The following is a 16,256-nucleotide window of genomic DNA, read 5'->3' on the forward strand; positions in this document are numbered from 1 at the left end:
GGGAACAAACACATTTGAGAAGTTAATATTAAACAGACTGTTAAATTGGAGATGTGACATCTCTTATCAGAGCCAGGAGGTAAGTGAATTAGGAACAAAGATAAAAGAGTCTTATTTAGAAGATAAATGGAATTGAGGAAGTTCTCTGTCCTAGGAGACAGTGTTCCCATTTACTCTTCAAAGTGTTATCTGATCTTTTATTATCAAATCCTTTGGGGAAACTGTTCTGACCCAGAACAATCTAATCCGAAGAAAGCTGTATCTGGACCACTAATGCTCTTCAAGTCGTTCTAAGATCCTTCTTCTTGTGAGATCAGAATTAGTGTTATGACAGGAAGGGACTAAAGAATAATTTTTTACAATCTCTTTTTTTCTTACTCAGGGCAGCAAAATGGCTTGACTAGGAAGGCACAAAGCAGAGACCTAAACTCTCTCAACTGGCTCCCGGTAAGAAGCCACTGCTTGCACAACTCCATGGAGAGCTGTTTACATAGACCAGTGGTTCTCAACCAGGGGCAATTTGTCTCTACCCTTCCAGGGACATTTGGCCATATCTGGAGGCCATTTCAATGCTTTCGACAGGGGTGGTGGTGATAGCGGCGTCTTGTAGATAGAGGCCAGGGATGTGGCTGAGCATCTAACAATGTACAGGACAATTCCACACAACAAAGACTTATCTGGTCTCAAACGTCCATAGTGCTGAGGCTGAAAAGTCCTGAGGCAGACGACAATGTGCTTGGCACCCCTGGAGCTGTGCAATGCAGTGGCCATACCACAGCACCTTTCCTCTGCATCTGGGAAATTCCCCCAAGGCCCTCTCTTGGATTCTCACTGTTCTTTCCTTTCCTGCTGCATTTGACATTCTGGCTCATTTAAGTTTTTCATCTTCTGGATCTTCCCTTTCCTCTCTGCCCATACCTCTGCTTCCTTTGTGAAACTTCTTCCACTTGCCAGCCAAACATTTCTCAAAGCTCAGTAACCGCCCACTGTTCTTGTCTCTCTTGTGGTTAATTGTTGCTAGAGCTAAATGTATCACCTCCACATCTTCAGTCTTACAAATCTATAAACCCGGTTGTGTCCTCTTGTCTTGTCTTCTAGTCTTATTGCCACCCACAAGACATCTTTTACTAAATATTCAAATAACAGCTAAAGTACAAATCAAAAGCTAGCCTCATTACTGTTATCATTTATTGTGTACTATTATATGCAGGGTACTGGGCAGTGTCAGTTTCCCTTCCCTTTGGAATATCCCATCCCCCTCCTTGTCTTTCCAGCTGCCCTTCCCACCTCCGTCATGCATATGGAATCCTCATTTTTCTAGCTTTGTCAGTTTCCAACGTGGCCTGATTGTTAAGCACTAGTCTGTTTCTTACTAGCTGTGCGATTTCAAGCCAATTTCTTAACTTCTATAAGTCCTAGTTTCCTGAGAGGAAAAATAAAGTTTAAAAGTAGTATCTACCACCTAGGATAGCTAGCAGGATTAAGAAAATAATTTCTATAAAATTCTCAGTTTATACCAATGCTATAATGGTTCAATAACATCAGCTATTTTAAAATTATTATCATAATCATTTTTATTTGGACCAGATTCACCTTTGAATGATCCTTCAGGCTCTGGGAGTATATAGAATTTGGGATAATGGAAGGAAGCCTGGAATTCCACATCCAAGGAATAGTGGCCATAGGGAGTGGGGGAGGGGACTCTTAGGAGCAACTCAGTTCAATTCCTTGTGCTTTTCTGGGAGTGACACAGGTGCAAATCTGGTGGCTTCAAAGGCAGAGCTTCTATTCACAGGTCTGCAGCAGAGCTGGCTCAGATGTCACTCCTAACTGCCAGGAGTTTACTGTCTGGATATACCTCCTTAAACAGTGCTTGGGTCACCTGCTAATTAACAAATGCTTTTCAGCAGTAAGAAAAAAAGTGATTTTACGTAATTTTCCTGGTTAATCTAACATCAAAGGAAATTATCAAATGCCTGAAAATTGACTATTTTTAAACTAGGTGATAAATGCCACCTAACTGTCAAAGGCAGTGGAAAGTTTTGCTTAGAGCAAGCCACTCAAAAACTATGTGAGTGGGAGCTGCTTATCTTTTGTCCACTTCAAGACAAGATTCAAATTCGCTGGGTTAGTCTACTGATGGCACCTAGAAATACTAGTCTACATAGTCATGAAGGCTAAAGAAGCATAAAAGGACATATAGCTGCCATCTTGTGTAAAGCTTTTGCCTGCACCCACCTTCTAAAAGACACGAAAAGACCTATCTTTGTTCCAGAAAGCATTAATTAGCCTTTATAACAGATGAGCATTCTCTCTAAATTTTGAGAATTTTCTCATTGAGTTACATCAGATGTGAATAAAGCTTGGAAGTTAGTAGAGCAGCACACTGGTAAAAGAAAGAGTAATAGCCAAGTTTTCAGAATTCATGCAGATAATACATTACAACTGCTTCTTGGTATTGAAATACAATGTTTAGCTAGAGTAAACACACATGCTTAGAAAGACAAAGGTCACAAAACATGAAATTGTGCATTTAAATCACAATATTAATTCAAAAAGCAAAGACATGGTCACATTTTCACACTGCCTAGTAATTTATAGAAGGACACTTACAGTCTTCAAGAAGTTTTGCTTTTTCCCCATCAATATCAGCAGGTAAGTGGGCAAAGAGGATTAAAGAAAATTAGACATTAATAATAAGAACGTTAGAACTCTGAAGATAAAGGGACATCTTGTCTGTTTGATTTGATCTAAGAAAACCTGTATAGTGAAGGTTGAATTTGTGAAGTTGCAAGACGAAGAAATTTGCATTAACGGTTTCCTTTAATCTTGCAGCAGCTTTCCCACATAAACATATGGAAGAACAAAAGCAATGCTGTAGGCAAAAAAGAGTTCTTCCAGGAATAGGAATGGTGAATTCCATTCCATATATGTTGTGCTGGATAAGTAATTATGTTCAATTTGAAAAATAGCTGAAACCTACAATTAATTTGAGTTGTCACATACTGTGTAGTGTCTGGTCACATTATCCCAGACATCACTATGCATATGGTAATAATACCTAACAATGGGACATTGCTACAGTGATAATGCTCCATGCAAGCCAAGTCCAACACTAATTTTAGATTTTTATATTTCTACGGTTAATCTCCAAAGTCATTAATTGAACTTTTTAGACTGTTAGCAGATTTCTGCTTCATAATTTCTCAATCACTCAGGGGTTGCTGGTGCCCACACCAAGGAGCTGTTCATGTAGTAGAGAAACGATGTAAGAAATAGGGGCAGGGAAGAAATTACATTAGCATGCAATTCAAATCATTCCACAGCGCTGTCTGTTGTTACTACCTGCAAAGGTTAATGTAGGAACACCTGAGTTTTTCTGTGACTTTCTTTTCATCATGGTTATGCCTCTTCTCCATTAGCAGTGATAATTGAGTTAGCCATAGGTAACTGTTTCCCTCTGCTTGACAGATTGAACAGTCAGATTAAGGGGGGATATATTTAATATGAGAGAGAGCAAAAGCATTTCTCTCAAATGCTTTTCTTTCCCTCCTGTGTATCTGTCAGGGCAAATGCTTACTTAGGCATTCCCACTCCAATGGGCTTAAGCAATTGTATATTTTTTTGAAAATTGAAATTAAGGTCACTGGATGAATTTTTTTTTAAATAAGAAAAGCACTGCATTTTATTGAACTTTATAGAAGCACAGCAAAAAGTCAACCAAGTGTGGGACAAACCACATCTCTTCTTAATGTCTTCCCACTGGCAGTTGCAACCTCTATGGCAATAATAATAATAATAAATAAATAAAAATGACATCCCAACAATTGAATAGCCCCAGGAAAGTGCTATCTTCCTTGCACCTTGGAAAGCTTGCCAAACAGATATTCTATTCAGGAAGCTAATGGCTTCTAAGAGGTCATGCAGATGAGGGATAAAGGAGAAATCGATTCTGAAGTACAGTAATTGTCCAGGTTTGAAATTTTGCTTTCCATTTGCAGGAAAAGTGACCGGGTGGAACTTAGCATTATCTTTATTTTTCACAAACAGGCCACCCAGAGCAGGGAGAGCACAGTATATATTTACTACTAGGAAAACGGAGGGCGAATACAGTAGCTGTTGTTTGCTCCATTTTAGTGTTTTTGCATATTACTTGTATTTTCAGCAGTTGCATTTTGGCATTTGACCACATTGTTTAAACCAAATAAGACTATTTGTTAGGCTCTAGATAAGATACTTTTCCTAGTTCTAGACTTATATTTAAGATTCAAAATTGGAAAGTGAGATGCATCTTGTCTGAATCAAGAGAAACGAATTCTGGGGTGGTTTAGGGATTCCGAGGGGCATGGAGTTGGCAGAAGGAGCCTCCCCTCATCTTTGCAGACCACCCTCAGCATATGACGGGCAAGAGTAAAGTGGTGAGGGGATGAGTGGGGAGGTCTCCATGATCATTTTAAAGTGGCTCATATAGTTTTCTTGCAGGACTGCTTCTCTAAAGAGCCGCCTGTTGGGAAGATCAGGCAGCCTGCACAACTCAATCCTTCTCAGGCCATCCCCAGCAGGGCAGACAAAAGGCACCTGAGGGGGAAGAAGGAGAATGACAGGGAGGTAATTGTGAGTCTGACCATTTCAATGGCCACTTCTACAGTGTGAATCTTTATAAACACCAGGTGCTGAAGGTAAAAGCCAAATTAATTTTGATTAGCTTTTCAGTATCACACAGACACCTTCTCCATTCACGCAGTTCAGGGTGATGATAAATGCTGGGAGGCTTTGACTCCTGGGCCTAACAGCTTTAAAATGTTAATACTTACGATCAAGAGGTACTTCCAGTGCACTAATCATCTGACACAGGAAGAGAATCAGGGGCACTCTGCCCGCAGATAAGCGCTTCTTTTTCGGCATTATTTTAAGCTGCATTAGCTTAACGCCTGCTGAGACCCACACACTGAATTTCCTTTTCTTCTTTCACAAAAGATTTTTTGAAACGTTGTGTGCAACGTTTAAGTAATTTTCATGCGGGAAACTGAAAAAGGATAGAGTAGGAATAATAATTATAATGTATTAAAAAGAAGGAAATGAAGAGCGGAAGTCTGCAGCACAGAGAACTAGCCCTGTATTATACATGAACTCTAAAAAAAAGTTAACTTTTAAATATTTAACTCTCAAAACTGGAATAATCATTTATCATAAATCAGCTAAAATCAGTTCAGAGATATTAGTAGTGATGTGAAGCATAATCTGTCTACCATCCTTATGATTTTTCCATTTTAAATGGTATTTGTATTATGAGTGTTCAGAGGCTATCATATCTTTCCCAACAGATCAGGAAAACTTGGCTTTTAAGCTGGTTAGAAAGCAATCACTTTGTGACTTTAGAGGGGTAGCCTAATGGCTTCTCCATTCTACAGATTGTCTCTGGGAAAGTTCAGGGGATTGTTGTAAATTTGCTTCAAAGCCAAAACACTAATTTACCAGAAGAGCACTTACTATTCAGGTCTTCCCCATCTCCCACCTAGATTATAGCAATGAACCTAGCTGTGCTCTGAGTTCGGGCCTTCCTCCCTGTAGTAACCCTCCTTCACAGCGCTGATTAATTTTTTCTACAAGGCCTTCTCTGGTTAAATATTGGGAGTAGCCATATGTGATTCCTCAAATAAAGTCCAATGTATCTTTAAACAAGTACTTAAAAATCTCAGTGATCTGGGCTTAATTTCTCCTACAAACCTGACTTCCTTTTATTTCCATATAACCGTTTTTTGGTTGGATGATTCATTTCTGTTTTTCTTTCTTGTGTCAGTCCTTCGATATGACTCAAATTTTCCTGCCTTCTTGTCTTTGTTTATTCTATTTCATTTGCCTTTATCCACCATATTTTCTTATCAAAGTCCAATTTATTTCTTATGGATCAGTTAAAAGGTCACCTCCAGGAAACATTAGCTGATCACCTGAACTAGAAGTTATTTCACCACCACCCCTGAATCCCTGAAATTCCTTGTTTTAAACATCACATACATAGGTAGAAATATATTAATAAATAGACTGTGTGTGTACACACACTGCATACATGCTCTCTACTCCTCCAGGAAAGGATTTTGTCTCTCTCATCTTTGTAGCCCTCTCCCAACACCTAATACAGCCTGCCTTGCATATTGGAAGTGTCCATTGCAAAATGGAGAGCATGAGCGCAAACATATTAATAGAAGATTGATATCCAGCCCACAGCAAACTCCTACCTGAAATGATAGGTTTAATCATGTCCTCTCCTTCATGAAGAGAGGTGGGGCAACCAATGACTCTCTCAAGAAGGTGGGAGGGATGTTATTATTATAAACTGCTGTACCTCCCACAAGTTGAAGTATTGAATTATTTATGTAATTTTTATTTGTATGATTGTATATTTTATGATGTCCATCTTTTCCAATAAACTGCAAGTCTCCTCAGGGCAGGGATGGCATCTGTCCTATCCCCCACTGCATCCTCATAGCCCATCACAGTGCCTGGCACATGGTAGGTAGTAAATAAATATTTGGAGGAAAAAAAAAATGAAAGGAGAAAAGGGGAAAGAAAAGGAGACTTTACAATCTTTGAAGCTGAGGTTGCGTTTGGATAGTTTGACTATGATCTACCCAAGGCTGTACTTATATTTATACTGCTTGGTTTAAAAACCAATATCTTGTTAATATGATCAAATTAGTTGTACGATCATGTCTGTGTGTGGAATAGTGCTTAAATGTTAAAAAGAAAATGAAATAATCCTAATAACATATTTTGCTAGCAATCAAGTTCTGATTTGAACATGATTAAAACTGTAGTAGGACACTTCTTGCGAAACAAATTTTAAAAGAATATGCCAGGCTGGGCGTGGTCACGCTTGTAATCCAAGCAATTTGGGAGGCTGAGGCGGGTGGATCACCTGAGGTCAGGAGTTTGAGACCAGCCTGGCTAACATGGTGAAACCCTGTCCCTACTAAAAAATGCAAAAATTAGCCGGGCATGGTGGTGGGTGCCTGTAATCCCAGCTACTTGGGAGGCTGAGGTGGGAAAATTGCTTAGCTGCCGTGAACCGAGCTTGTGCCACTATACTCCAGCCTGGGTGACAGAGCAAGACCCCATCACAAAAAAAAAAAAAAAGAATATGCTAAACATAAACATTATACTTACATAAATATTATTTTGTGAATAAAACATCCATATTATTTGGCTTCATTTAAGATCCAGGAAATGTCTTTCCATATTATAATATCCAAACATTCATATCCATTAAGCACTGAGACACAGGTATAGAAGCTCACTCAACCATTTCTGAACAAATACAAACCAGACTATCTTTCTGTGTGTGCAAAGCACATCTAGATCATTTGGTTAAATTTAATTAGGTCTCTCATGAGTTTCTGGTTGAAACACTAATTTTGAATTCACATAAGCTTTAGGGAAGTTAAAAATAAACGTCACAAATATCATTGAAAACATGCAGATCTTACATATTATACATATTGAGATAAAACAAAAGAGTCAAACTCTGAAAAGGAAAATGGTTTATTTGTCTGATTTCTGTGTCACGCTAATGGAGATTATTGGACTTAAGTGCCAAGTTCTCCAGACAGGGGCTAGAGAACTAATATACTTTCCAATAGATGTACTAATAAATTGTAACACCTGTAAGATCTTAAACAGCTGCGTACAATTTCTGTTGTAAATTCTTCATGTATTTTGCCTGGATGTATTAACTATTCACCCTCCAATATAGAGAAAATCATTAGACAAATTCATATAAAAGAAAGTATCAATCAACCTCTATGCTTTTTCAGAGTATACATGGAGTAAACTATTACACATCAAATCACAGTGTTTTATAAAGAAAAAAATTGCATTTTTAAGAAAAATTGAAAGCACTTACTTAAAGAGACATGAGTTAATAAATCCTCATACTGCTGGGAGGTCATGAACTACGATAACTGAAGATGAGGGTTCTCCTCAGAAGTTTTAAGTTAAACTGCACCATTAGCCACAAATCGTCTCTAGTGTAGGTTCTGTTAGAGGAGGATGAAGCAATGGTCCAGCCCACCCTCTGGCTCCTGCCCATGGAAAATCACCCACTCTTGTAACGTATGCTCTTATAGGTGAAAATCCAAATGCCTAAGGACAGCATTAAGTTCCCAGCACTCAATCAAACTGAAAATCAAATAGAGCTACAGAAGACTGAGATTTCTCTTGATGAGAGTAATGTACTCTGCACACTGCACAAAGAAAAACCACTGCTTTGCACTCTCGATATTGACGTCTATTCTTTGACTCAGTAGGAGCCCATCTGCCTGTACTTTACCTTGGAAAATGATGGTCATTCTTCATTAAGTGAGAATCATGAACTAAAACTAAATTGTTAATGTAATTATACTACAATGAATAAAATCCCAATTTGAAATAGCAGCATGATTTTTAATCAAGGCTAAGGAGTATGTTAGTGCAATATAGCTTACAATGTACAAAAAATATTTGCCATAGATATTTTAAAGCATGATTGAATGAGATAAATGGTAGATTCGTCTTCTGAAAAGTAGATCACCCTGATATTTAAAATCACACATATTGCTAAAAGGACTGACAGTAATGATAAACAGCAAAGCCTTTTCATATCTCATTTAATTTAACTCCATTCAAAGCAACTTTTCGTATGTTACCTATAGAACCTGTGAAACAGAAGGGGGAAAAATTCCCTTCTTTGATAAACTTTTCATCATTGAAAAGAAATGCAATTCAAGGTTCCCTTATTTCTTTTGCCTCAAATTCATATTAAATCACAGAGCAAATATTCCCCTGCATTACTTACTATGTATTTCAAAAGAAAACCCCACAGTTTTCACAAAGGATTCACATCAAGCCTGAGAGAAACAGCTCTCCTGTTGCTTACTTAAGAAGTCTTGTCTTTAGAAAGAAAATAAAACCTTTCTTTTTCTCTCAAATGAAGGAGGGAATTATTTTAATTAAAAAAATCAGCTCTCTACCAGAATTTGAAGGCCACGCATTACTCGCCATTTCATTCTCCTCTATTTGGGCTTTTCAGCATCCCAACATGGGTGGGTTCCATGCTGGTTGAACACATCACACGATCTACACTCTCCAAGCAGATAAACAAATATGCTTATGTGACTAGATGCCTTTTGACACACTAACTATTGCTCTGATGCCTCATCAGTGGCTCGCCTCAGTGACTGGATAACTAAGTGGGTATGACATCATCTTGACTGTGAAAGACATTTTTCAGCAGTCAACTTGGGGATGGTCACTTTTTATATTTTAAATATTTATCTTAAGGAAGAAGTACACAAATGCACCTCTCTAGCCACGCTGTGCTTTTCAACCACAGATTTTAAGTCTGAGACTGTGGAGGAAAGGTTAGAGAGAAATGGACAACAACAACTAATAATTAACACATCAACAGAGTCAGTTACATCTGCACCACTACACAATCATTAATGCACCTCAGAAAAAAGTAGTCTGGGATAATAGGACTATAGAGATGATAATGATCAAACAAGACAAACTGTGAGAAGCTTTAAGGACCATGTTTCTAATTTCCTCCTAGTCCAAAGGAATCTTCCACAGTAGAGCCTCTACCAGGAATGTAGTAACTAGAACCTGGACTAGTACCTAAGGAATGGTGAACAATAAACAGGTGGTTTTTACCCCAATAACAGATAATGGAACAACATCCTGATAACAGCTCAAAATCTCGACTTCTCAGAGCACTATAACTAATGATCTTATTTGATATTCATAAAAACCCCAGAAAACAGAAAAACAGGTATTTCTACCTATTTAACAGAAAGAAAATAATCCAGTCATAATGGCTACCATTCACTGAGCCTTTTCCATGTGCCAGGCACAGCGATGAGTCTCCTCCAGGCATTAACTTATCTTCCAAACAATTCCAGAAGGTAACTTCTATTACATTTCTTAACTTACTGATAAGGATTTCAAGGTGTAGGATGGTGTCACCTGCTTAAATGTCACATGATATGTGAAGTACCAGATCTAGAGCTCCAGTTCTGGAAGGTTCTGGAGCTTTTAGCCATCTCACACTGCCACACCCTGAGAGGTCCCTAGCATTTCCCTCCCTCTTATATCCTCTTAATTTGTAATTAGTCAATAAGCAAACAGAATTACCAAGTTTAGTTACTGATGTTAAAAAAAGAAAACCTCTAATGGTTTCTGAATATCTATGGAAGATCTTCACAGTGTTGCCCATGGCACAACTTTAGGAGCTTCTTCACACCAGATTCCATGTGAATAAGACCCCATGGACTTCTACCACATGCAGGCTCTGGCCTTCTAAAGGAAGAACAATTTAAGACAATGTAGACAAGATGTACTTTAAAAAGTTAATTTTAAAAGTAGGCAGTGTGTGCACATGGTACAATATTCATAAAGTACAAAAGACCATAGCATGCAAAGTAAGCAACCGGCAACCCCCTTTCTCCCTTAGGAAGCAGTCATTATTACCAAGTTTTGTGACTCCTTCCAGAGAGAGTTCAGGCATAAAGAAACATAAAAATATATTAAGCAATAATTTAAGGACATTTTAGATTTAGAAAATTATTAAAAAGCTTTTGGGACACTGACATTAGATTATCAAAAATACCAAGGTCTTTTTGAATGAAATCCAGTTGTTTGCAACACACAAGATCATCTGAATACAAGATTTTTCACATCTCTTTTACTTAGCACAGCAGTAACAAGAAAGAAAATAGAACAATATGAAGCAATGATGTAACTGAGAGATCTAAGACAAATGATGAAGCATGGTTAATGAAAAGCTCGTGTGTGTGTGAGACTAATAGCAACCCTGACCGAGGACAGCACCTGTTCCACACTTTCCAGGCTTGTCCAGCCAGCTATCTGATGACAGTTGTCAGGATTGGCTGGGATGAGAGAGCTGATTGGAAAAGGAAAGATGGTTGGGGAGAAAGAGGAAAGAACTAATTCTTTGCAAACGAAAGGGAATTTCCTTCTTCATCCCACCTTCCAATCCAATCACAATTCACTAAACAGAGTGGGGAGGAGACTGCTCCACTCTGAATGCCTGCCATGCTCACAGTCTTTCTTCTGCATTGACCTCAACACTCTGACCAAGGCAAAAAGAATCAGGGTGGGTGTTCAGCCTTTGTCTGAACAAAGGCAGGGAGCCATGTAGAGCCTGTGAGTTGACTTGGCTGCTTGTGAGGCACTGAAGAGTGACCAACTAAGTGGTAACAAATTCCTTTCTCATAGAGAGGGTGAATGTGAGACAGAGAGAGAGTGAGTCAGCGGTTTGGAGCAGGAACAAAAGCCAAAGGTCAAATAGAGGCAAGGCATTAGGAGCAAGCATGAGTAAGCAAAAGATATGAGGCATCGAGTGCAGAATGAAGCCAGTGGGCAGTAGAGGATCAATAGAAACAGAGACAGAGAAGAGCTGAGTTGCCATGACATCACCAGAACACTGGATAGGTGATAACAAGCACCTACTACCCTTGCACTATAATCACCAGGCCTGTAAATCTCTTGGTACCCCAAACAATGTTCCAATTCTCTGTGAAGTTTGCCACACTAGTGACTGAGGTTGAGACATCTTCCTGTCTTTCTCCAGTCTTGTGTATTCTACAACAAAATTTCATTAATATGGCAGGTAGACTGTTGCATTGGTGGCCCCAGGAAGCACCCTTCCCAGTATCCACGCCCTTGCATAGTCAACTCTCACAATGGCTGTGGGCTTGGCCATGTCACATGCTTTGGCCAGTGGGATTTTTAGCAAGCAATATGTGAACAGAGGTGTGATGACCATTTGCACACTGCAGCTTATCCTCTTGTAATGTTCCCTCTGGGAAGTATGAGCCATACTACTGATGATGAGAAGCCAGTGGAAAGAGACCCCGGGAGATGAGAGACCATCCTGGACTCTCTGGCCCCAGCTGAGCTCCCAGCCAAAAATAGCTGAGCCAGTGACTTTTTAAACTACATGCAACAGAAGAACCATCCTGCCAACCCTCAGGATTATAAGAAATAATAAACTGTTGTTGTTTTAAGTCACAAAATTAAGGAATGGTTTATTATATAGCCATAGATATCTGCAATAATGAATTAAGATAAACTGAGATTGGCTGTTTCTTGCAACCAGAAACATACTAACATGCACATTTAGGAGGACTGATGATCCAAATGTGCAGGTCTCCTTACAAGGTCATGGCCGAACCTAAATTAGTAAATAGTGTGGCGATGGAAACTTCTCTTCAAAACTATCTATCCTTTTTGGTTTTTCTAGATACTTCTCTATATATATGTTGGTGCAGCCAAAAGGCACATACTTAACTTACATTTCTCACACAAAACTTATAGTCAGAATAAATAGAAGGTGGTTAACACTGACCATTATTTTAGCATAAATTTGTTTATGCTAAAATATCATTTTAGCATAATTGTAAATTATGCCTAATTTATTGTCTTAGGCATTATATTAATTTATTTCTAATGCAGAATAGCAAAGATTAAGGTAGAAAACAGGATGAGAGAGTCCAATATTGTTAGTCTACCCCTCCTACTTTCCCATCTCCGTGAATCATACTAGAACTCTGGCTGAGCTCAGCCCCAGCTTCTATTCTTCTCACTCTCCCAAAAGACAGGTAATCTGGAGAAAGGGAGGAGAGAGGGACAGGCCAAACCACAGGGACAGGCCTCTTCCTTCCTCACAAAGTCCACTTCTCAGCTGATTTCCTTCAGATTAGAAAACAGAAACAAAGTTCCATTTAAAAACAAAAATGGAAAGTAGGAAACTGCTCTAAAAGTGAGGTCTGAGAAATGAAAATTTAATTCTGAATATGGGTCTTCAGAGCAACATATTCAGAAACATTTGTGGAGTCACTGAAACAAGCTCTAGCTCTATTTATCTTCCTGTAAACTGAGATTTCTACAAATAGCACTGAGAAGATGTAAGGATTGGAAACAGTTTATTAAAAACTTCAGCAAAAAAAGGCCCTTCAGGATATTAATATTCTAAACATGCTATACCTTATCCACTTGTCAAGAAAGCAACACATGGCAAAATGGCAGCCATTTAATAGTAAAAAATAGCATTTTGAAATGCCAGGCAGGCTAGTCACTTTGAAAAATATTGTGTCACATTTCAAAGGTAAACCCTGCTATGCTTGCTGAATGGTATGAACCAGTTAGGGTAGGGACGCAGTGCACAGGTCAAAATCTCAATATGTACTCCTTTCCTAATGAGTGTGAACGGTAGTAATGCAGGGAGAAGAGAGAGCAGGAGAGAGAATTAACCTCATGGTAGAAGTCCATGGGCTACTATTCACGTTCTACTCCAGTAAGAAATTAACATAGAAGTCTCAGTGCTTAACATAATACAATTGATACTTCGCCTGTTCTATTATCCAGTGTGGGTGTGCAGGCACCTCTGCTCGAGGCTGACAGAGGTGCCACCATTTTGTGATGCTGCCAACTCAACAAATGTCTTCCGAAGTCCCCATGCTCTCCTGCTCTTACCTTCCTCCAATCAGAAGTGATGCACACATCTTTTGCTCACAACCCATTGACCAGAAGTAGTCAATGACTCCAATCACCAGAGAGTCTGGGAAATGCTGGGGTGTGGGTGGAATATTTAGTGAGCACTAGTATTTCTGCCATGGGGAGCATGGCCTATTCACAATCAATCTGAAGTGCTTTTTCTGAAGAGTTTCAGAAGTGACATCCTACAGGACGGCCATCTTATTGTTTCATCTCGGCGATTAATCAGGGAGCAGGATGATGATGATGATGATGGGCTGTGTGGGTGCTAGCTAGTTGAAGCTACCTCCTCTGTCTTCCTCCCAGCTGCATCTATGAATCATTCTTTTCTGTAACTTGTGCTCCCCCCAAGCAAGGGCCTGAGCATGTGGGTTGGGGAGGCAAAAGGCTCAGATTTACCAAACCCAAAGGGCATCACTCCCAACATGTCACAGATTACTATAATCTTCCCAGCCACATTTCAAAATATATTTTGCCAAGGTATCCAGGCTCTCTGTAATCATAATGGAACCATGAAAATGAGAAATAGAGATGGACATGACATGAAGAATTGTATATTCCACTTGCTATCAGTGCAGGGGAAGGTATATTATCACAAACCAAATAGCTGAAAATTCTTCATTCCAGCCAGAGGCTGTTTCATGTAAAGAACAAATCTCAGTCACTTGCTGATACGCATGTTGTATTATAAAGAACTTACCAGCAAAACAGCAGAGGAATGCATGAAATATTTAACTCCTGGTGCATTTAATTTTCTTTATACAGGCTATGTGAATATCTGCCTTTATAAAAAAATAAATAATCAACGAGCGGCCATTTGTTTGAAAGAAAATTTATCAGGTTTACTCCAAAGAGCATCCCTCTCCCAAGCATTTAGAATATAAATCAGTTTCTTGGAAGTTAAATATTAACTCCTCAGGAGACCATGTCCTCTGTGAAAGGTAAGTACACAAAAGCATGAATGTTAGAAACAATGTCCTCTGTACTGTGAGATTTAATCAACGCAACAATTTAAGAGCTTTGGCATATTCTGCTGTCTCTGCTCAATTCTGCTGTCTGTGACTTCTCAGGAACCACTTTTTCTATAAAACCACACTCTCTTTTCACCACCATTTAAATGGACTCCATAGAAAGAATATATTCCATTGTGATGATTTAAAAGAAATGTCAATTCAAAGAGCAGTTTAGGTAGAAATAGAGCGACCATACAATCCACAATTCCACTGCTCAGTATATACCCAAAAGAAGGGAAATCAGTATATTAAAGAGACATCTGCACTCCCATGTTTGTTGCAGCACTATTCACAATAGTCAAAATTTGGAAGCCATCTATGTGTCCATCAAGCCATAAATGGATAAAGAAAATGTAGTACTTATATATAATGGAGTACTATTTAGCCATAAAAGAGAATGAGGACAGGTCAATGGCTCATGCCTCTAATCCCAGCACTTTGGGAGGCCGAGGCAGGTGGATCGCTTGAGCTTAGGAGTTCAAAACCAACCTGGATAACAAGGCAAAACTCTGTCTCCACACAAAAAAAATACAAAAAATAAGCTGGGCATGGTGGCAAGCACCTGTAGTCCCAGCTACGCAGGAGGCTGAGGTGGGAAGATGGCTTGAGCCTGGGAGGCAAAGGTTGCAGTGAGCCAAGATCGTGCCATGGCACTCCAGTCTGGGCAACAGAGCCAGATCTTGTCTCAAAAAAAAAAAAAAAGAAAGAAAGAAAAAGAGAGAGATCCTGTCATTTATACCAACAAAATAAGCCAGGCACGGAAACTCAAACACCACATGTTCTCACTTATTTTTGGGATCTAAAATTCAAAACAACTGAACTCATGGAGGTAGAGAGCAGAAGAATGGTCACCTGAGACTGGGAAGGGTAGTGGGAGGGTGGTTGGGGTGGAAGTGGGGATGGTTATTAGGTACCAAAAAAAAAATAGAAACAATGAATAAGACCTAGTATTTGATAGCGCAACACGGTGATTATAGTCAATAATTTAATTGTACATCTTAAAATAACTAAAAGAGTATAATTGGATTGTCTGTAACACAAAGGATAAATGCTTGAGGGGATGGATAACCCATTTTACATGATGTGATTATTACGCATTGTATGCCTCTATCAAATCATCTCATATACCCCATAAATATATACACCTACTATGCACCCACAAAAATTAAAATTAAAAAAATTTTTAAAGTTTTTTTAAAAAGTAAAAGAAAAAAATAAAACCAAAGAGCAGTTTGAAATGTCCTCAGGTAGAAGTATTTTTGGTCAAAGTATCTAGCCTCCTGGAAGAGTCAGGACAGAAAAGCCTCTGGTTTTTATCAAAGTTGGTTGATAAGAATGTTAAACCTAGAATGACTGCCTCTGTGTCTTTTCAGTTTAATTTTCATGGACAATTTTGTGTGAGTAAACTGAGCATTTATTTTCTAAAGATAAATATTTGTATCCTCTGGAAAGAAATATGGGGAGTAAGAAAAAAGTGAGATAAGGAGGACAAAGAAAAAGCAAGGAAAGAAGAAATGTTGTGGAAGTAATACATTTCCAAGTTATGTTGTGTTTATTGTTATCATTTTTCTTCAGAAATTGTGGTAGTTCACAAATAAACTGGGCTAAAATACTTACAAAAATAATTTCTTTAAATATATTAAAGGAATCACAAAGATTTCAAGAAAACTTTACTAGAAGATCTCCTATAAG

The 16,256-nt window shown here is 38.7% G+C and overlaps 1 protein-coding gene across 32 annotated transcripts in view; it reads right to left on the bottom strand.

Annotated features, from left to right (window-relative positions):
- The window catches only part of NRCAM (neuronal cell adhesion molecule), a 314,317-nt gene that overhangs the window by 93,588 nt on the left and 204,473 nt on the right, over positions 1-16,256 (bottom strand). For 24 of the 32 annotated variants that reach the window (XM_063667718.1, XM_054494259.2, XM_054494266.2 and 21 more), the window contains 2 exons: positions 4,815-5,026; positions 2,614-2,631 (listed from right to left, as the gene is read on the bottom strand). In XM_063667718.1, coding sequence (XP_063523788.1) covers positions 2,614-2,631; positions 4,815-4,920 — 124 coding nt within the window. In that variant the 5' untranslated portion in view covers positions 4,921-5,026. The remainder of the gene's footprint in view (positions 1-2,613; positions 2,632-4,814; positions 5,027-16,256) is intronic. The other 8 variants (XM_054494285.2, XM_063667720.1, XM_054494267.2 and 5 more) reach the window with 1 other exon arrangement.

This window comes from Pongo pygmaeus, chromosome 6 (genome assembly GCF_028885625.2).
Source record: "Pongo pygmaeus isolate AG05252 chromosome 6, NHGRI_mPonPyg2-v2.0_pri, whole genome shotgun sequence".
Lineage (NCBI taxonomy): Eukaryota > Metazoa > Chordata > Mammalia > Primates > Hominidae > Pongo > Pongo pygmaeus.